The sequence below is a fragment of the Pimephales promelas genome, chromosome 6 (genome assembly GCF_988280905.1).
Source record: "Pimephales promelas chromosome 6, fPimPro1.hap1.1, whole genome shotgun sequence".
Lineage (NCBI taxonomy): Eukaryota > Metazoa > Chordata > Actinopteri > Cypriniformes > Leuciscidae > Pimephales > Pimephales promelas.
The window spans coordinates 1,464,405-1,487,541 of record NC_142774.1 but is presented as its reverse complement, the minus strand read 5'-3'; the positions used below and the strand labels follow the sequence as shown (position 1 = coordinate 1,487,541).

Genomic DNA, 23,137 nt, shown 5'->3' with positions numbered 1-23,137 from the left:
CTCTCAGTGTCAGACACTGCAACCTCCACTAGGTGGCGCTCTTTCAGTGTGATTAATGTAATATTTAATAGTCAGTGCTGATGGTGGGAGGAGCCAGTAAAGCTGATCATTACTGATAAAGAGGAAGGAACTAAAGCAGACAGATGTAGAGACAGAGAGATTCACACAGAGGACATTCAGCATAAAGAAGACTGAACTCAACTCACAATGAAGATCCTCCTCGTCTTCTTCACTTTCTCCCTGATCTCAGGTCAGAGCTTTTCTCTTTCATCACTGCAGTAATGATGCTGTTTTCTGTTCATGAGGTTTCTGATCACAGTATCAATCTGATTGACAGGTGCAGTGAGATGCTTTACCGTCACTGGATATTCTGGAGGAAGTCTTCTGGTTGATTCTGGGAAACTTTGGTTCAGTTACTCCGCTAAATATATGGCCAAATTACCTGAGTGGAGACCAATTATACATGATACAAAACATGATAAATGGATTAATGAAGGGCGATTCACACTGTTTAAAAACAATGAGGGGAAACTCATGATCTACATCAGAGAACTGAACCAACATGACGCTGGAAGATACGCAATTGATGTCCTTCCCGACCGGCGTGTGTATATGATTTTGAATGTGGAAGAAGGTCAGTCATTTTTAGAAGTCTTTGTGTAGAAAAAAAATATTTCAAAGTTTATTAAAAGTTATATTCATAAAATAGATGTATTATGTGTGTTACAGATTCCTGTTGTAAAGGGTCAAAGAGAGTGATGGTGAATATTGGAGAAACTGCATCCTTCAGCTGTGAATATTCACAGAATCATATTAATGATCCCAAGATCATATTCAAAGAAGGAGAAGACTCTATTGAGATGATTTACAGCACATGGAAGAAGACCGAAAGATTCAGTATTTCTGACGACAGACATAAAAATCTCTTCACTGTGAGAATTACTGCAGTGACTCCAGATGATGGAGGAGTTTATTTATGTGGAGTTTCAGTCTACAGTCACTCGTACAGTTACTACATTATTAATACTGTTCATCTGCATATTGGTAGTAAGTATAACAAACTCTCAATCAAATCTAGCAACAACAAAATTATAATTATATAACATAATATATACATTGTGAAAATATATTTATGTAATATATAGTATAATATATCAAACTATTACATGATTTAGAATACTGTTTCTTACTGCATAACTAATAAGGATTAACTAACAGGTAATTATTTATTAGCACTTAAGTCACTGCTGTTGACTACTAATGCGTAATGTGTAGATCTGTAACTTATCAATATGTAATGGCATTTTATGATTGTGTTAAGTATCAGTTAGTTAATCAAAAATGAATGAATTCTCTCATACCTCCCTAAAACTACCATTCATTATCTACTAATCAAGGTTCAAGAAAAATAACTAATAAATACGTAAGAAAATAAATAAGCTTGGCAATGTTTCTAAGGTGGAAAAAGGCTGTTCTTGTAACATATGAAATATGATTTTCGAAAGACAAGTTGCGGTCTAGTATAACCCCCAGGTCTTTTACTGTAGTGGATAAAGTAACAGGACATCCTTCTAAAGTATAGTTGTATTGTAAGAGGTTTTGTTTCGTTTTTTTTTTGGCCAAAAAAGTAATACCGCCGTGTTATCTAAATTTAATAGCAGGAAATTACACATCATCCAGCATTTTATATCTTTAAGAAACTCTGTCAATTTAGATAAGTTAGTGTTTTCATCTGGTCGTGACTTAACACAATCATAAAATTCCATTAGTACGCATCTTCCTTAGTATTTAACAGCAATGACTTAAGTGTTAATAAACAATTAGTTCTTCCATAATGTATTATTAGTAATGGAGTAAGAAACAGTATTGTAAAGTGTTACCACAACATTTGTCTTTGAGGGTTAATGATATGTGTGATTGACAGCTAAAGTGGGCGTGTCTAGAGCGACTGGCCACTCAGGAGGTCGTATGATGATCAAGTGTGAACATCCTCAACACAAAACCAAGCCAAAATACATCTGTAGAGAATCAGACGGATGTTCAGAGAGGAAGAATCCAGGAGTTCAGGATGAATGGGTGGAGAATGGAGATGTTTCTTTATATGACGACACCAGAGCAGGAGTCTTGATGGTGTTTTTTAGAGAGCTGAAAACTGCAGATGCAGGAACATACAGATGTGGAGTGAAAGTGTCTCACTATACTGAGAGCTTCACTGAACTACAGCTGGACGTCAGAGACGGTGAGGAACCGGATATACTTTATCTGGCATACGTAAAATATCTGTTACAATGTTTCATGTAATTTCTCTTGGCTTAGATGTTAAATATCCAAAGACAAAGACTGAATCTGCTCATCTTGGTGAAGAAGTCAACATCACCTGTCAGATCCCAGAGGAACATAGAGTTCATTTCTGTAGAGAGATTGATGATCTCATGTGTCAAAACATCAGCACATCTGCAGTGACAGAAATGAGTCCTTCATCTGAGAGAAATGAAGAGAGAGTTTTTACAGTGAGCATCAGTAATTTGAGTGTGAGAGATGCTGGAGTTTACTGGTGTGGAGCCGAAACCAGAGACACACATCTGACTTTCATCTCCCTGACCACCAAGATTCAGCTCCACCTCTTCAGTGAGTCAATTCAGATGATTTCATGACTGTAAATACAGTATATTCAGAATCATGTGTGTTAAATGAAAGTTCACTTAATTAAAATGGGGTCCATCAACTGTCTAGCTGAGAATATGAGTAATTAAACTATTCCTTTAAATATTTAGATATGTTTTTGTGTTTGTTTGTTTGCTGTGGCTCCAGTAGTGAGACGTGATGGAGGATCTCAGATCTTCACTAAAGTGCATTTAAGCATCAACAAAGGTAGGCCAGTTTATAGTATTTGTATCTTGTCTCATATCAACACTTTAACAATCAGGTATGGGTGAGATGTGAGGGGAGGGGCAAAAAAAAAAACCCAAACATTTCCACTACATCATTTGTTTTTTCAATGAATAAAAAATATGCACACAGTGTTGTCCGATTCATGAAAAAATGACTCTTATGAACTGATTCATTTAAGTAAATCAAGAACATACTGTGCAACTAGCAGTCAGAACAAGTGATGTATTAACAACTAAGTCTGTGTTGCTTTCACATTCACGCGAACCACGGCGCGGTTCGGTAGCAACCTCCTCCGAGTAGTCTCGGGTTTGGTATCCCAGTGCGCACTTGGGTCCCATGCGATTTTTCATGTGAACCGCACCCCGTTCCGATCTAAACTTCCAGTGTGAAAACCCCCTTAAAGAACCTCTGAGAAAGTATCCTGTGTCTGTGTTTGCAGTATGTTGTTATTTTTTGTCACTATGCTTGCGATAAACGGGTTTTTTAAATACCATATGAAAACCACAAAAATAAGCTGAAGGTTCAGAGTCTCAGTTTAATTTGACTGTGAAGAATTACAGTCTTCAGAAACCCACAGTGAGACCACATGAGGCTCGACAGAGACAGAAACAGATGAAGTAGAGCGAGAAGATCTGCAGACGAGAGCCTGAAATACACTCATGTGACTGGAGAGTAATCAGCTCCTTTAACACAGAGTCAGATGTGTTAGGTGTGCTTTTACTCAGCCTTCATGTTTGGGCTGAAAATTGGGGATGTGTTTGTGTGTTTTACTTTCAGATGTCTCCATGATCATCAGTATTTGTGTGTGTGTGAGTCTGCTGCTGCTGATTGGTGGATTCACTCTGACTGTGTGTAAATTAATACACATGATACGAGGTTTGATCATATATTATCTGTTGAAACAAATACTAAATGAGTCTCTGTTCTGCTTCGATGAGTTTCTGTCTCAGATGCTGCTCTGCTGTTCGTCTCCAGTTGATCTAGTTTGTCTGTGTTTCACTAATTGATTCATTTTGTTTTTGGTAATTAGGAAGAACCTCGACATCAGAAAAGAGAAAGAGGGAGAAAAATACATTGGTGAGTCGCAGTGTGTGTGTTTGTATATATATATTTTCCTTTTAATGTACTTTTCCTCTCTATTTTTCATGTTCAGTCATCATGTTCAGACAGCAGACGTGATTCTCTCTTGGATCCTGGATCAGCTCAGATTAACAGTCATGATGAACTACCCACAATCCCCTCTGATGGGCTCCTTTATGCATCTGTCAGTTTCAAGAAGCATGAAGAGTCGATCAGTGAAGCTTTAGTCACTGTCAGTAAGAACGAGATTCACTCTGATTACGCCACAGTCAGTCGCCAGATGAGACTCAACTAACTGACTTATAACAGATCACAGATCAGTACACATTCCCACACCAATCAATGTTATTGCTGAGATCTTCAGATTTAATGTTTTTTTGTCTAAAGTCAGTTGTAGTTCTTGTGTTTCTGCTCGTCTCTTTTTCTATTCTCTTCTTTCCTTCAGTGATTCTGAAGTTACAGAGGGTCAAAATAGCACTCAAGGAGTGTAAAAACAGGTGTGAGTAATGAGAGTGAGAGCACTGATTAGGATGGATGGAAACACAGCAGAAAGGCTGAAGATCAAACTAGAGTCCTGACAAATAGTCTTTCCGAATATTGATTATTTACTACGACCTGCTTTAGTAGTTTCAGAAAGAACATGAGAAAGATAATGTTTAATAAGTTCATTGAACTTGCTGAACAACACTTTTGCTGATGTTGGTTTTAGGTCATTTTTTTCTGTTTTTAGTTGATTTGTTTCTGATGTTACAACTGGTTAAACCTTTACTGTACAATCTTAATTCACTGAAAAATAAAACATTTTTTTTCTATTATTCCTTATTTGTACACTATATTTGAAATGTAAAAGATTGTCATGCCATTAAATCAGGGCTGGAGGGCATACCGGGCATTTGCCTGGTGGGCCGATACATCTCATTCTTAAAAATCATTATTTATTTATTTTTTGTTTTTTGTTTGAACAGCCTATAAAACTCACACATCGGTGGCCCATTGCGTTTAGTTTTGCTTAATTGGCGACAATGGTATATTTGTGCCGGTGTAATGCATTGGACAAATTAGTCAATCTAGGATGTAATTGACAAACATTTCAATAATTTTGTTGCTGTCGTACTCGTACTCATCATTGTCTTTTTGTTTTGAAATCAGTGGCCAACATACATCTGATACATACATGCACATACAGAGCACGTCAGGGATTTCAAACTCATTACTACATTCACGTACCATATTCAGTACGCATGGCTTTTCAAAACCATTGATGCAAATGTTTGCTAAATTAGCCCATGAATAAGCTAAGCCTCTTAACATTCGCATTGTTTTCATGGTTATTTTATTTAACATTCCATATAGAGTGCCGAAGTGATGATATCACTTTGTAGGAAGACTCGGAAGCTAGCAGCGCATGGGTTCCCTCGGTCGAAAAGCAATGCATTTTCCCCATAGACTTTTGGAAAATCGCAAAAAAAAATAAGATCTGTGTTTAACAAAGGGTTGTGACCCTTACACATTTTGTTAAGTTAATCCAAAATTTATACATTTTGAAGCCTATATAAAGATTAAAAAAACACAGACACAATAAAGTTTAAAAAACACAAGCAGGTTATAACTGTGTGTTCTATGTCATAGATCAAAACGTGAAAATATTTCGAGGTTTTGTTCACCACAGACCTTATTTCAGGCCATTTAGCAAAAACCCATTCAAAAATCCCATAGGCTTTAGAGCGAGGGAACCGTAGTGCTAAAATGCTAACTCACTTCCGCGTTTTGGCCTACAGAGTGACGTCGTAACTTCGGCACTCTATTGACGGGTGGCTGCCACTGGATGACCCTCTGGCTCCATCCAGTGGCAGATGTAAGTTAATGTTCTATTGACATTATAAACATTTTTTTGGTTTCATTAAAATTAGTTTTCTGTAGTCGTGTTGTTTGGTAATTGACACAGAACATAATATTCTTTGTGTTTTGAAATAATGTAAATGGCACAGAATTACTCCCCTCCTGTATGTTCAAAAAGACAGAGTTCACCTGTCATCAGTGACATTGATGTTTCTCTGACAGACAGCTGCTGTCCGAGGTGCTAAATCCACATCAAACGTTGATATTATTAAAGTCTTTATGCATAAAGTATCCAAACAAACTGGGCTTTTTGCTCATAAAAAGGCTGTTAATGTTATTTACAAGTGATAAAAATGTTAAGAAACCAAAGTAGATGCATTTTTTTTATTTTTTATTCAGGCTCTAGGGAGTGAACTTACATGAAAATTATACTGTCGCCCTCTGGAGGAAGATTTTAATAATGCTTATGAATAATCTTCAGTGTCATTTGTCCTTATATAGAGAAGTAGATACCTATATGACAGTGCTCGGCAACAGGCGGCCCCACAGGCCAAAACTGGCCTCCGCACCAACACGTGAACAATAAGCAAATGCAGCTTCCTTTTTTATCAAAAAGATTGACAAGATAATCACTAAGCAAAAAATTCTTGATCACGGATGCAGAACAGCTGGGGTTGCATCATGCTTATTCTAGGTTAGATGAATGCATTTGTCTCTCCATTCTTCTTTCTCTATATTCGCTGTCAACTTTCCTCTTTAGACTCTTTTATAGAGCCATTATCGCTCACCAGCTAGCTTAAATGTTAACATCACTCAGCACAGACACACACAGAAAAATTCAGAGAATGCCAAGGAATAATTATGAGTGTAAAAGTAGGCTACGTCAAATAGTTATTACAAAAAGTTAGCCTCCATTGTATGATAAACAAATTAAAATGATACACATTTATTATTAACAGTATGGAAAGAGGAAATAAAACGTAGTTCGTTAAGAGCATGACTCAAACATGCCATTAACGAGCTTACTCCAATAAAAGTCCACTGTTATATTTCAATTATATGTTAGTTATATATATATCCATTCCGCATCTCCCACATATGTGTTTTAGCAAGGGTCTGTGTTTGTAGTCTGTGAATGAAGATACTTGCCAGGTTGAATGTCACCTACTGCTTTATTCATTTATCCAGTGTAATTTATCCAGTGGCTTTTTGTTAATGACTGTCCTACTACAGGATTTAACAGAGTAACCGCTCACTACCAGTTACAAAAGACACTGTAACAGTCTGTCACAAGCAATTCGAGTTGCATGTTCTGGCCCGATGCCAAACTTACTTGCAGACCCCTGCTGTGTGAGCTCTCAGAGTCAGACACCGTAACCTCCACTAGGTGGCGCTCTTTCAGTGTGATTACTGTAATATTCAATAGTCAGTGCTGATGGTGGGAGGAGCCAGTAAAGCTGATCATTACTGATAAAGAGGAAGGAACTAAAGCAGACAGATGTAGAGACAGAGAGATTCACACAGAGGACATTCAGCATAAAGAAGACTGAACTCAACTCACAATGAAGATCCTCCTCGTCTTCTTCACTTTCTCCCTGATCTCAGGTCAGAGCTTTTCTCTTTCATCACTGCAGTAATGATGCTGTTTTCTGTTCATGAGGTTTCTGATCACAGTATCAATCTGATTGACAGGTGCAGTGAGATGCTTTACCGTCACTGGATATTCTGGAGGAAGTCTTCTGGTTGATTCACAGGAGATTTGGTACAGTAACTCCGCTAAATATATGGCCAAATTACCTGAGTGGAGAACAATTATAAATGATACAAAACATGATAAATGGATTAATGAAGGGCGATTCACACTGTTTAAAAACAATGAGGGGAAACTCATGATCTACATCAGAGAACTGAACCAACATGATGCTGGAAGATACGCAATTGATGTCCTTTCCGACCGGCGTGTGTATATGATTTTGAATGTGGAAGAAGGTGAGTCATTTTTAGAAGTCTTTGTGTAGAAAAAAAAACATTTCAAATTTTATTCAAAGATATATTCATAAAATATATTTACTATGCGTATACAGATTCGTGTTGTAAAATATCAAAGAGAGTGATGGTGAATATTGGAGAAACTGCATCCTTCAGCTGTGAATATTCACAGAATCATATTAATGAACCCAAGATCATATTCAAAGAAGGAGAAGACTCTATTGAGACGATTTACAGCACCTCGAAGAAGACCGAAAGATTCAGTGTTTCTGATGACAGACATAAAAATCTCTTCACTGTGAGAATTACTGCAGTGACTCCAGATGATGGAGGAGTTTATTTATGTGGAGTTTGGATCAACAGTCACTCGTACAGTTACTCCATTATTAATACTGTTCATCTGCATATTGGTAGTAAGTAAAACAACCTTTCAATCAAATCTTACATAAAAGTTTGTTTCTTACATAAAATCTGTGTGTGTTGTATAATTTATCAGACATGAACCTGAGCAGTTGAAGTATTATTGTTTACTTTACATACCAAATACAGAAATATTGTATCATGATTGTAAAATGTAGCTGTTCTTTGTTTGCAGTGGCTCCAGTAGTGAGACGTGAAGGAGAATCTGCTGAGATCTTCTGCCCTTATGATTCAACCTATAAGTCAAAGTCAAAGTCTCTCTGTAAGGGGAAGTGCTCCACTAGAGATAGAAACACTCTCAATGAGACTGTGAGAGAAGAGACTGACAGATTGACTCTGAATGATGACGTCACTGCTGGTGTCTTCACTGGGACCATCACTGGACTGAGAGCAGAGGATGCTGGGAAATACTGGTGTGCAGTGACATTAGAGAGAGACGTGAATTATCTTTACACTCATCTGATCGTCATCATGAACGAGGGTGAGGAAGGTTTATACGTCTGGATATGTGAAACTATGGCTGTGAATTGATGTTCTTCTATATTTCCAGAGCTGAACTTGACTAAGTATGAAGGAGACGACGTGTCAGTCCAGTGCAAACATCATGATGGACATCAGAAATGCTTCTGCAAAGCACACGAACCCTCCGTGTGTGTGAAGGATGGAGATTCATTGGAGAAGATCAGAGATGATCGATTCTCTTTCAGTAATGAAGCTTCTACTGGAGTCTTTACTGTAAACATCACTGATCTGAGAGAAGAGGATTCTGGGATATACTGGTGTGGAGCTCACATCATCACTAAAGTCAATCTCACTGTAAAACAGGGTAATTAATTTTGTTGAATTACTATTGTTTGTTCTATTACTATAATAGAATTACTGCAGTGACTCCAGATGATGGAGGAGTTTATTTATGTGGAGTTTGGATCTACAGACTCTCGTACGGTTACTACATTATTAATACTGTTCATCTGAATGTTATAGGTAAGTGAGAAAAACAGTCATATCTGGTGCAAAAGTTTCTACAGTCTGTCTTTGTGGCAGATTTTGACTATATGTTATTTGTGATTGGCTGTCCTGCAGAGTTTAGCTTGAATCCTAATTGAACACACCTGAACCAGCCAATCAAGATCTCCAGGATTATTACAATAGTGCATTTTAAGCCTAGTTCACACTACACGATTTAAGCCAGATTTGCTCGCGGCAGTGTTATCGTGTGCAAATCGCGGGGGATTAGCGGGCGGTGAACGCTCGCCAATCTGTTAGCATGAAAGAGCCAACAACGCATCAAAGACACTTGCGGACGCCAGTGTTTTGTAATGACAGCCAATCAGAGCAAGGCATGGGTTGAGGTCACCGGTAAATCTTATTTTTTCCCGTTTGAGCAAATCATCGTGCAAACACGCAGCACTAGTTTCCGTCTGACGTCCATATTCTCGTGTTGAGTTCTTCGTCTTCTTCGCTGGGTATTGGTGGGCGTGCTGTTTCGCGTCATTTCCGGTTTGTTTTATCGTGTGATTTTTCGTGACAGAACGTGATTTGTTTACAAGATAGAATCGTAACAGATTTGTTGTCAGTTTGTGTAGTGCGTTACCTCATGTCGTGGATCGATCACGTTGTGTTGTGTGGTGTGAACAGAGAGCAAGTCATATAGTGTGAACCACACAGTTCAGCCCGACGTTTTAAAACTAGGCTTTAGTTTGGAACGTAATTATTTTTTCAAAGCTTTGAATCAATTGAACCAATTGCTTCACAAAAGGATTCACGGTTTCCAACTCCTGCTTGTTAAAACAGTGTAAATGCAAACAAAACCCATGCTAAACATGCATATAAACACCTTTTACAAACACACTGCAAATGTCTAATTAAAACGTGTAAAACTGATCAGAGATCATGTAAGAACCATAGAGACTTCTGAAGCGCGATCTCAGTGCATTAGCATGATTCGTGGGTTTACAGAGATCACCGTTTCAGTTATGAGGAAATCATTGGCTCGCAGTCCGCTTTCTCCTCAAGAGTCCGTTTGCAAGCAGCAGAAAATCGCCTTAATGTGACACACACAAAGCAGACGAAAGTGTCCTTCACTCCGCTGCATTTAATAGCACCAAATTAATAAAAAAAATCACAGTATATTGAACCGAGTATTTTTATCTTGCGCCGTACAGGTTATCCCAGCGTGAAACCCCCTTGGACAAGCTAAACAGGACAGAAGCAGGACTGGGCACCTGGTCTAAAGAGACTGAGGGTGTTTAGTGTGTCTGATGAACAGACTGTTTATTCCAGATCAAAACCACAGAAATGAGCTGAAGGTTTGAAGTCTGTGACGTTCAGTTTTGGTTTCACTTCAGTTCCCCTTTGTCAGTCACTACTGCGTACGCCATGACTGATGAATGGGGGATCTCGCTTGAGAGACCAATTCACTTCGAGTGTAAACTAGACGAGCCAACACACACATTGGCGTGCGATAATTGCAAACATATAATGAGCAGCAGGAGCTTCGCATCTTTGTATTTGAAACCACAATGTTTCACATGCCTGGGCTTAAGCATGACAAGACTGCGTTCATGGGTGATTTATGTTCTCTCATAAGAGCTTTACCACGTCGGCACGTTGTTCGTCTCCCCTTTCTTGTAAAGGCTTGAGCCGCGTGCCATGTGCCGTCCTGCTCTCTAGATGCTAATTCGAGACTCAAGTGCCTCAAACGAGGTGGAGTCCCTTTGCCTATTCCCCGATCTAGTTCCCCTTCGCTTGGCTCACTATTGCTCTCTATACTCTTTATTTTTAACCTGTAAGTGTAAAAACCCCAGACAGCAAACTGACATTGAATCAACGTGGAAACGACGTCTCTCGTGACATCGAAACAACGTTGATCTGGCATTGATTTGCTCATCGAATTAACGTTGAACCAGCGCCATTCTTCAAAGCTAAATGAAAATCGAAAATTGGTTTGCTTTCATAACGTTGAAACAGCGTTGATTTCAAGTTGATTTTCCGTTAGTTTTGAAGAATGGCGCGTCTGACGTTGGTTCAACGTTAATTCGATGAGCAAAACGATGTCAGATCAACGTTGTTTCGATGTCATGTTTCCACGTTGAGTCAATGTCAGTTTGCTATCTGGGACAGATATTCGTGTTGGATATAAAAGCACACTGAGTTGGATTTCATGGTCAATTCTCAATATAAAACAGATAAAACAAAGTAAATAATCAAACGGCCACAAAACCAGAAACAGAGCAGCTTTATGTTTACAGATGTAGATTCATGTTAACAATGTAAATTGGACCGTCGGTTTGAATATTTGTGTAGATGTTATTCAATTCAATTCATGTGTAGCTCTTGATTTATCTCTGTTTGTGTTTTATTTTCATCAGATGTCTCCATGATCATCAGTATTTGTGTGTGTGCGAGTCTGCTGCTGATTGGTGGATTCACTCTGACTGTGTGTAAATTAAGACACAGGAGACGAGGTTACGCTCACACACACTCTTCAGATTGGTATACGTCTGTCAGTTTCCAGAAGGTTGTAGAGTCTCTCAGTGAAGCTTCAGTCACTGTCAGTAAGAACGAACTTTACTCTGATTACACCACGGTCATGTACCGCACAAGACTCAACTAACTCACCATTGTTATCATTAATGTAGAGACGTCCTGCTGTCTTGAACCGTGAGACACTTTAAAATTTCCAGCGTTGATCATGTAGCCTCTTTCACTTGTTTAAAATAGTTTGTCAGCTCAGTTTATCTGAGGTCAATGGACAGGAAATAAAACCCCTGAGCGACACTTTAGAATAAACTGTAAACTTTCCTCTCGAGAAGCAGAGACACAGCAGCTTTTCACACGCATACTTAATTAAGACTTTTTTAGTAGCAGTTTGACCAAAGCCATGATGAGAAACATGTAACCTGAGAATGCAGAGCTGTTATTGTTCTCCTCTCTCTGAATATCCTGAGCTTCAGATTTGTACGTGCAGGATTTCAGTTATAAATATATTGTGAGAAAGGCTACTTTAGTACACAGCAAACTCCCCAGTGCTAAATGAACACTGAGAAGTGTGAATTATATAATGAACACTGAAGCTGTGTTAAAGTTAATGAGATAATTAAGTGAATAATTGAGTGATGATTGAGCATTATTGAAGACATCTGATGTTAACAAGCAGAATCACTGAAGGAGAAAACCGGAATTTTAAGTCACCATTGTGGAGATCAGTATTTGATTTAGTTGGGCTCTTAACTAAATCATTTATTTTAGATTTAGTTTGGCTGCTGTATGTGACTTCTAACAGCCAGATGAACAAATAGAAAAGGTGATCTGATTGTGTAGGTTTATATAATATAGAGTTCATATAATTTACACGTTTAACTGTGTTTGTTGTTTTTTCGTATGAGTTTACTCATGATACTCAGTTCATTTATCAGCTTTTTTTGTTATTGTGTATTTGCTTAAACTTTAACTATAGAATCATATCCCATGTATATTAAAAAAAATGCAATATTGCAATTGTTTCCTGTTAATCATCTAAAGCGGTTTTATTTATTTTAAGCCTTCGAATCACGGAAAGTGTATTTCATTAATTTCTTTCTGGACAGAACTGTCCACTGTCCAGTTACATGTCAACTGAAGTGAAGATGTACTGAAACAAGAATGCATTTAGCCAGTTTCATTTTCTTGTTTCTTTTAGTTTAAATTAAATCGTTTTTTTCCAAGTCTGACTGATCAGCGTCTGACTTGAAGAAGTGCATGACAGTTTGAAAGTTCGACGACTTCAGACGGCACTGTTTCCATGTTACTGTGATGTACTCCCTCAAAGTACAATGAGAATTATTTCAATTCAATTCAATGGCTGAATCCTTCGAGGGAGTCGGACTGAGTGTTGTTAAAATGGGATGGTCTAGTTTACTGAGGACTGATCTTGTTGCCTAGCAACTGTGACAGCTTATGTTTACGAGTAATGTTTGAACTGGACTTTTTTGAAAGTTACATTAAACTGTCTGAAAACAAAACTGTAACTGGACTTTATTCTTGTTCATACAGGTGTTGTATTAAGCGGTACATTAAGATTTGAATAAAAAGTGTTTGTTGATTCATAAAAACTTTTGGGTATTTGACAAATATTGCATGTAATCCATCCAGTACATTTATGAGAAAGTATAACACATGAGCGTTACTACGGGAAGCAGAAAGTGTCCGACTTCATGTCTCCTCCCGACTGCACTCGCCAACTCTCACTTCATCCAGCCGAAGTCGAACACGCTTGTAGCTGGGAATGACATCACACCCAAATCGACTGTGTTCCAGTAAAACAGGTCAGTTAATTGAGATGGATGCATCCAAAGGTATTTTGCACAACTAATGTTGAAGGATCATGTCCATAAATAGACGTTGGATAGTCCTGGTTGAACATTATTGAAATAAACAAGTGCTAAAAAAAAACATATTACTGCTGTTTGCTATGGTTGATGCGCTGAGCAGTTATAATAGATTCTGAAGGATTGTTCCGGTTCCCCAGTTTCCCAATCAATGCTTCTGTAGTTTCAACTGGTGGAATAAAAGGGATGGAGAAATGACTTGACTGATATTCTTGATCCTCAAATCTGTTTTACCGGTGCATCGTCCAGTACAGAACTGTCTTACATGCTCCTCATATCCACTAGGTGGCGCTCTTTCAGTGTGATTAATGTAATATTCAATAGTCAGTGCTGATGGTGGGAGGAGCCAGTAAAGCTGATCATTACTGATAAAGAGGAAGGAACTAAAGCAGACAGATGTAGAGACAGAGAGATTCACACAGAGGACATTCAGCATAAAGAAGACTGAACTCAACTCACAATGAAGATCCTCCTCGTCTTCTTCACTTTCTCCCTGATCTCAGGTCAGAGCTTTTCTCTTTCATCACTGCAGTAATGATGCTGTTTTCTGTTCATGAGGTTTCTGATCACAGTATCAATCTGATTGACAGGTGCAGTGAGATGCTTTACCGTCACTGGATATTCTGGAGGAAGTCTTCTGGTTGATTCAAAGGAGATTTGGTACAGTAACTCCGCTAAATATATGGCCAAATTACCTGAGTGGAGACCAATTATACATGATACAAAACATGATAAATGGATTAATGAAGGACGATTCACACTGTTTAAAAACAATGAGGGGAAACTCATGATCTACATTAGAGAACTGAACCGACATGACGCTGGAAGATACGCAATTGATGTCCTTCCCAACCGGCGTGTGTATATGATTTTGATTGTGGAAGAAGGTCAGTCATTTTTAGAAGTCTTTGTGTAGAAAAAAAAAAACGTTTCAAATTTTATTAAAAGTTATATTCATAAAATAGATGTATTATGTGTGTTACAGATTCATGTTGTAAAATATCAAAGAGAGTGATAGTAGTAGTAGTGATGGTGAATATTGGAGAAACTGCATCCTTCAGCTGTGAATATTCACAGAATCATATTAATAAACCCAAGATCATATTCAAAGAAGGAGAAGACTCTATTGAGAGGATTTACAGCACATGGAAGAAAAACAAAAGATTCAATGTTTCTGATGACAGACATAAAAATCTCTTCACTGTGAGAATTACTGCAGTGACTCCAGATGATGGAGGAGTTTATTTATGTGGAGTTTCAGTCTACAGTCACTCGTACAGTTACTCCATTATTAATACTGTTCATCTGCATATTGGTAGTAAGTATAACAAACTCTCAATCAAATCTAGCAACAACAAAATCATAATTATATAACATAATATATACATTGTGAAAATGTATTTATGTAATATACAGTATAATATATCAAACTATTACATGATTTAGAATACTGTTTCTTACTGCATAACTAATAAGGATTAACTAACAGGTAATTATTTATTAGCACTTAAGTCACTGCTGTTGACTACTAATGCGTAATGTGTAGATCTGTAACTTATCAATATGTAATGGCATTTTATGATTGTGTTAAGTATCAGTTAGTTAATCAAAAATGAATTAATTCTGTCATACCTCCCTAAAACTACCATTCATTATCTACTAATTAAGGTTCAAGAAAAATAACTAATAAATAAGAAAATAAATAAGCTTGGGAATGTTTGCAAGGTGGAAAAAGGCTGTTCTTGTAACATATGAAATATGATTTTCGAAAGACAAGTTGCGGTCTAGTATAACCCCCAGGTCTTTTACTGTAGTGGATAAAGTAACAGGACATCCTTCTAAAGTATAGTTGTATTGTAAGAGGTTTTGTTTCGTTTTTTTTTTTTGGCCAAAAAAGTAATACCGCCGTGTTATCTAAATTTAATAGCAGGAAATCACACATCATCCAGCATTTTATATCTTTAAGAAACTCTGTCAATTTAGATAAGTTAGTGTTTTCATCTGGTCGTGACTTAACACAATCATAAAATTCCATTAGTACGCATCTTCCTTAGTATTTAACAGCAATGACTTAAGTGTTAATAAACAATTAGTTCTTCCATAATGTATTATTAGTAATGGAGTAAGAAACAGTATTGTAAAGTGTTACCACAACATTTGTCTTTGAGGTTTAATGATATGTGTGATTGAAAGCTAAAGTGGGCGTGTCTAGAGCGACTGGCCACTCAGGAGGTCGTATGATGATCCAGTGTGAACATCCTCAACACAAAACCAAGCCAAAATACATCTGTAGAGAATCAGACGGATGTTCAGAGAGGAAGAATCCAGGAGTTCAGGATGAATGGGTGGAGAATGGAGATGTTTCTTTATATGACGACACCAGAGCAGGAGTCTTGATGGTGTTTTTTAGAGAGCTGAAAACTGCAGATGCAGGAACATACAGATGTGGAGTGAATGAGTCTCACTATACTGAGAGCTTCACTGAACTACAGCTGGACGTCAGAGACGGTGAGGAACCGGATATACTTTATCTGGCATACGTAAAATATCTATTACAATGTTTCATGTAATTTGTCTTGGCTTAGATGTAAAATATCCAAAGACAAAGACTGAATCTGCTCATCTTGGTGAAGAAGTCAACATCACCTGTCAGATCCCAGAGGATCATAGAGTTCATTTCTGTAGAGAGATTGATGATCTCATCTGTCAAAACATCAGCACATCTGCAGTGACAGAAATGAGTCCTTCATCTGAGAGAAATGAAGAGAGAGTTTTTACAGTGAGCATCAGTAATGTGAGTGTGAGAGATGCTGGAGTTTACTGGTGTGGAGCCGAAACCAGAGACACACATCTGACTTTCATCTCCCTGACCACCAAGATTCAGCTCCACCTCTTCAGTGAGTCAATTCAGATATAGTATTCAAAAATTGTAGCCATCAAACATTTCTGTAGTTAGAGTGAGATGGATGTTGAGTTAATAAGGTGTATTATAATTTAATACAGTATCTGATTGACAGCTAAAGTGGGCGTGTCTAGAGCGACTGGCCACTCAGGAGGTCGTATGATGATCAAGTGTGAACATCCTCAACACAAAACCAAGCCAAAATACATCTGTAGAGAATCAGACGGATGTTCAGAGAGGAAGAATCCAGGAGTTCAGGATGAATGGGTGGAGAATGGAGATGTTTCTTTATATGACGACACCAGAGCAGGAGTCTTGATGGTGTTTTTTAGAGAGCTGAAAACTGCAGATGCAGGAACATACAGATGTGGAGTGAATGAGTCTCACTATACTGAGAGCTTCACTGAACTACAGCTGGACGTCAGAGACGGTGAGGAACCGGATATATACTTTATCTTGCATTGGTTCATATTTTATGCACTTTCTTTTGGTTTACAGATGTAACGTTTGTGTCTGAATCTGCTCATCTTGGTGAAGAAGTCAACATCACCTGTCAGATCCCAGAGGAACATAGAGTTCATTTCTGTAGAGAGATTGATGATCACATCTGTCAAAACATCAGCACATCTGCAGTGACAGAAATGAGTCCTTCATCTGAGAGAAATGAAGAGAGAGTTTTTACAGTGAGCATCAGTAATGTGAGTGTGAGAGATGCTGGAGTTTACTGGTGTGGAGCCGAAACCAGACACACACATCTGACTTTCATCTTCCTGACCACCAAGATTCAGCTCCACCTCTTCAGTGAGTTACACATGATTTCAAACTTCTTTTATTACTTCATCTAAATTTTATAATCCATGTTGTCAAATTTATTTGGGTTAGTATGGCATCAACTGGGAGTAGATTATACTCCCTGAACTGCACCCCCTGCTGGCCCCAGTAACACCTGCTTGACTTTGCAGATATCGCTCATCTAATCGACTATCTGTGATCTCACAGTCTGACTGTAGAATGAGTCAGAAGCTCTCCTAACTCATCGTATTCAATGCTTAGTTTAGTGCAGTTTTTAGCCTCCTTGTTAGAGTGCCTGACTCTCACGCCGGAGACCCGGGTTCGAGGCCCGCTCGGGGCGGGTCGAGTTGGACCCGGGTGGAGGGGTTACATTGGTGCCGTGACCCGGATGAGAGTAAGGTTTAGGGGGGTGAGTGTAATGGAGGCCCGCTAGTAGTTGTTGTGCGAGTAAACCTCACTCCCCTGATCTCAATAGGCGCTCTAGCGACAGACGCTAGAGGCTGCAGTCTTTAGCTTCCTTGTTAGAGCGCCCGACTCTCATGCCGGAGACCCGGGTTCGAGGCCCGCGAGTAGGACCCGGGTGTAGGGATTACAGTTGCATAGACCAGGAAACAGGTATTTTATACCTTTCTATATAGCCAAAATCATAAGTTAGCAACAAGTCCTCATTTACCATGCAAGAAGCGGCCGGGCAGGCTTCCACTTTGGGAAAACAGACAGCAGGGCTTGCAGGAGAAGTGAAGGGAACTTTCTTACGCTCCCCAAACTGGTCTGTACGAGATCCCCCGAGCAATCACAGGGCTGGACGCCTCTGGTCTCCAGCTTCGCCTTGGTGTGTGGCTGCACTTCAGGCCACGAGCCTGTCACTAACCTGTTGACCACTCGGATCCACCTTGGACCATCCTTCTTACCTCAACTGCTCATCACAGAGGCTCCGCCTTGGGCTCATGGCATTTGCAGCTAATATGTTCTTTGTTTGCAGTGGCTCCAGTAGTGAGACGTGAAGGAGAATCTGCTGAGATCTTCTGCCCTTATGATTCAACCTGTAAGTCAAAGTCTCTCTGTAAGGGGAAGTGCTCCACTAGAGATAGAAACACTCTCAATGAGACTGTGAGAGAAGAGACTGACAGATTGACTCTGAATGATGACGTCACTGCTGGTGTCTTCACTGGGACCATCACTGGACTGAGAGCAGAGGATGCTGGGAAATACTGGTGTGCAGTGACATTAGAGAGAGACGTGAATTATCTTTACACTCATCTGATCGTCATCATGAACGAGGGTGAGGAAGGTTTATACGTCTGGATATGTGAAACTATGGCTGTGAATTGATGTTCTTCTATATTTCCAGAGCTGAACTTGACTAAGTATGAAGGAGACGACGTGTCAGTCCAGTGCAAACATCATGATGGACATCAGAAATGCTTCTGCAAAGCACACGAACCCTCCGTGTGTGTGAAGGATGGAGATTCATTGGAGAAGATCAGAGATGATCGATTCTCTTTCAGTGATGAAGCTTCTACTGGAGTCTTTACTGTAAACATCACTGATCTGAGAGAAGAGGATTCTGGGATATACTGGTGTGGAGCTCACATCATCACTAAAGTCAATCTAGAAGTCAAGAAGAGTAAGCATGACCTTTATTTCCAAAGTTGATTGTTATGCTGCTAATTATAATTGATTTGTGTTTTTTTTTTTTAAACTAATGCCATAAACAACAAGTTTTGGTAAAAGCTAAATTCTGGGTTCAATGCAAGGTAAATTTTATAAAAAGTGCTGTAACATTAAAATTACAAAATAAAATCGTAAGCTTCACATTTTTGCATTTAAACCCTCCAAACATTATTATATTAGGAGTCTTGTCGTGACCTCAGTCTCAAAGAAAATCAGCTCTATGCCATAAATTATGATCAACATCAAAGCTTTAAATGGGGCTCAACCTGAACTACATTGTGTATATTTTAAGGTAATTATTCACATCAATGATGGTCTTTGACCTCACAAATAGTGGTAGATTTTCAGACAAAATGGTTGAACTAGAAGTTGGTGGGTGATCTCCTCAGATTGAAAGCAGAAGTGAGAGAACTGAACAGCCACAAATAGATTTTAGGAAATTCACAGATGCAAATGATGTTACATTATTCCAAAACTACAGCTAAACTATTTATTATGTGTGTGTATTGATGAAAAATGTATTGATTGAACTGCTTTACGTCTACTTGTTCTCCAGATTTTTCTGACAGAATCGTCATCTCTTGCGTTTGTGTGTCTTTACTGCTGTTCGGAGCGTCAGTCTTGTTATTATACAAATTAAGATGCATCAAGACAGAAGGTGAGGATCTCACACACACAAACACACACAGGATTTAATGGTCTGCAGGCCTTCTGTGACCTGCTACTGTTTTACATTCTCCCTGCAATTGTGAACTCAAATTCATTAGCAGTCTAAGCCTGTTGTCATCTGATTTGATGGAAAAGGGATCTGAAACTTTCTAGATTACTTTTTAGTCCAATTCTGCTAATTTTAAGACTCCGTGTCCACATTGACAAGAACAACTCATGTTTTGTTTCCTAAAGCCACCCTTGGAGTATTGTTTTATCTTAAGTTGATTTTATTATTTATTTATTTATTTATTTTATATTCTTATATTTAGTAATTTTCACGCTCTAAAAAATGCTGGATTTTTTTAACCCAATTTTTGGTCAAATATGGACAACTCAAACATTGGGTTAAAATTTTAATTTAAAAATGAAACCCAATGGCTAGGTTTGTCCATATTTGACCCAAAATTGGGTTAAAACAGCCCAGCATTTTTTTAAAGTGCAGTAACTCCACTGGATGAGAACAAAACCCGACCTGGAAGCTGAATAATGACACTTCTATGCTCTTTTAAGCTGCTGTGTGATTGAATTGAGTTTATTGCATAACTGATGATATTAAATCAGAATTTAGCTAAATGTAGCTGAATAGTGACACTATAGAGCTGCTTAACAGATGAAATTGTAATTTTTATAACTGAAGAACACTGTTATTGTCCTGTCTATTACTGTGAAGCTGTTGTGAAACAGTCTGTATTGTATAGCGCTTTAGAAATAAAGGTTTTACTGTTGTTATTCCACAGATCAGCACTCTTCCACGGACGAGACAGAGATGAGCAGTGGAAAGGTGAGGGGTGTTTAGTTTCTTGTTTATTGAACAGTTTCCTGACTCTATTTTGCACATGAAGCAGAACTAGAACTATATGAAACACAGAACATGTGAATGACCAGCAGTGACCCCACATTCAGACGTCCAGGGGTGAAAATAAATGGAGAATTGGGACATGCTTATAAGCAAATAATATTTTTTAAGCCTAAAACAAAAAAAGTAAAGTCCAAGCAAAATGATTTATAAAGATAATGGGGTGTGGAGATTTGGTTCCGGCTGTCGTTGTTGCACTCAAAAAAAAAATGAAATCTTGACTTTAATTAACATGAATGAGTTTTGATTGGTGGCACCCAGAATGCATGCAACATGCTTTATAATTGTCACCATTGTGGAGATTCATAGTCTGATTCTTGATGTCTGTGTATGATGATCTTAATGTCCACAATCTATTTTTTAAGAAATTTTCTTTTAATTGATTTGATTATATGGATTTCGTTGATTTTCAAGGTTAAAAATAGTATTATCTACAACAACAGTGCTGCTTTAATCCATAAGTTAAACTTCACTCAGAAATAGGGTTCAAGCCTATATGAGTTCAGTTATTCAGGTCAAATGATTGTGATATGATGATTGTTAAAACACAACCAACACCATCAGATCACCTTTTATATTTGTTCATCTGGCTGTTATAGCTCACATACAGCAGCCAAACAACATCTAAAGTTAATTATTTAAGGGTCACTAAATCAAACACTGATCTCCATAATGGTGACTTAAAATTACGTTTTTCTCCTTCAGAGATTCTGCTTGTTATCATCAGGTGTCTTTAATAATGCTCAATCATCACTCAATTATTCACTTAACTATCTCATTAACTTTAACACTGCTTCAACTTAACCCAGTTATGTGCAGCCTGTTGACATAACAAAGTTAATTAAAGCCAACATATCATTTTTTGTGTGTGATTGGATGTTGAGATGTGGGCGTGGCACTCAGAGAGGTGAAACTGAATGCAATGCAAAATATAAAACATGAATCATATGCATGAATGAATTAATAACATGCGTTTAGAAAATAGATGTGGTGAGTGTTAATTTCATTATACTGTATTAGTGACTTTAGGTTACCCCTCTCTCTCTGTGAATCTGCGTGTTCTTTCCTGAACTGAATCTAGTTTTTATCTCTTGTCTTCAGGCGCCTCAGGCTGTGTGTGTCTATGAGAATATCAGAGACGTCAGACAGCGCTCAGTCTCAGGAACTGGGGACGATGTGTTATATTCCAACGCTAAACTTTCCACAGACATTTCTGATCCAAACCACACGCTATATTCCACATTAGAGTTACCCACAATCCCCTCTGATGGGATCCTGTACGCGTCTGTGCGTTTCCACAAGCACAAAGAGTCTGTCAGTGACGCTAAAGTCGTGTTCAATAACGAGGAGATTTACACCACGGTCAGTCCCGGCATCAGACTCAACTAGTTCAGTGAGATTATAACTGGACTGTGTCGCTCTTTATGGTCATTATTACAGAGACACATTATTTAATGTGTACAGTGACTCCCACAATGATGTTGGCACTTAAGACTCACACTTAACTATGATTGCCAATTCACATACCACATGTTAAATCAATAGCCATTTATTGTAAAGAAAGACAGCACATGCCCAATTTACAATCAAAACAAGAAGTATTGTGTGAGTTTGTGATTCGTGGAATATGTTCACAGTAATGAATATGTTCAACTTAATGAGCTACGCTTGCGATTACTCACGGGAAGTTATTTGTGAGGATCACTCAAGTAGCATTTGTTTGAATGTAACGTTTGATCTGCACTGTGTTTACTGTCGGACGTTTATCGATTTACTATAGTTAGTCATTTTGACCATACACTGTAAAAAAATATTGATGTTTCAACTCAAAAAAGTAAGTAACCTGGTTGCCTTGAATTTTTAAGTTCATTGAAGTGGAAAAAGTGAGTTAATACAATGAAGAAGAATGATTTAATCATCAGAAACTCAAAATTATATGTTATCTGAACTAAATAAATTATTTAAGTTGATTTGACAAAAGAAAAAAAATGTTGTGATTACTACACTGTAAAAAAATATTGATGGTTTAACTTAAAAAAGTAAGTAACCTGGGTTGCCTTAAAATGTTAAGTTGATTGAACTGGAAAAAGTGAGCTAATACAATGAAGGAGATTGATTTAATCATCAGAAACTCAAAATAATACATTATCGCAACTAAATAAATTATTATAACGTTGATTTGTCAAAAGAAAATATGTTGTGATAACAAATCTTGAAAATATTTTTTTACAGTGTAGATAACTATGAAATAAGGTGCCATATCAGTTATAAGACTGAGATATTAATGCGTGCTGAATGAATAATCATGCTCCTTGTTCTTATCATGTCTGTATTATACATAAACTGTGTGTGTGTGTGTTATACAGGTCTCTAAATGATCAGGTGTTTTATATTCATAGTTACAGGGAAACTATGCAGAATCAGCTTTAACTAGTCCGTGTTTGACTTCTGATCATTTCGTTTTTATACTGCACTTGTTCTGTTTGAGATCGCCACCTTCTGTTTAAGCATTAAACATGTTGTTTTGAATGATCGAATGATTATTGCAGTGAGCTTCACTAGGAGGCGCTACTGTTTTTTTTTTTGTATTGTTTAGCTCTGCTTGTTTTAGGG

At 38.0% G+C, this 23,137-nt stretch overlaps 1 protein-coding gene across 1 annotated transcript; it reads left to right on the top strand.

Annotated features, from left to right (window-relative positions):
- The first annotated feature begins 126 nt into the window (after positions 1 to 126).
- Positions 127 to 23,053, top strand: LOC120459655 (uncharacterized). Its single transcript, XM_089132637.1, has 20 exons — positions 127 to 250; positions 338 to 634; positions 730 to 1,047; positions 1,925 to 2,239; positions 2,317 to 2,628; positions 8,396 to 8,701; positions 8,771 to 9,046; positions 11,592 to 11,777; positions 14,036 to 14,092; positions 14,180 to 14,476; positions 14,575 to 14,907; positions 15,783 to 16,097; positions 16,175 to 16,486; positions 16,607 to 16,921; positions 16,990 to 17,292; positions 18,266 to 18,565; positions 18,635 to 18,910; positions 19,514 to 19,615; positions 20,406 to 20,449; positions 21,626 to 23,053. The coding sequence occupies exons 1-20, from the start codon at positions 208 to 210 to the stop codon at positions 21,911 to 21,913; spliced, it is 4,995 nt and encodes a 1,664-aa protein (XP_088988763.1). The 5' UTR covers positions 127 to 207; the 3' UTR covers positions 21,914 to 23,053.
- The last annotated feature ends 84 nt before the right edge of the window (positions 23,054 to 23,137 follow it).

What these genes read in the sequence shown, in the direction of transcription:
- LOC120459655 (XM_089132637.1), top strand. Translation starts at nt 208, where the DNA reads ATGAAGATCCTCCTCGTCTTCTTCACTTTCTCCCTGATCTCAG. An exon ending in TGAAGCTTCAGTCACTGTCA is followed by an intron (nt 11,778 to 14,035) that starts GTAAGAACGAAC and finishes ATAAAGAAGACT; the next exon opens with GAACTCAACTCACAATGAAG. An exon ending in ACAGCTGGACGTCAGAGACG is followed by an intron (nt 16,098 to 16,174) that starts GTGAGGAACCGG and finishes GTCTTGGCTTAG; the next exon opens with ATGTAAAATATCCAAAGACA.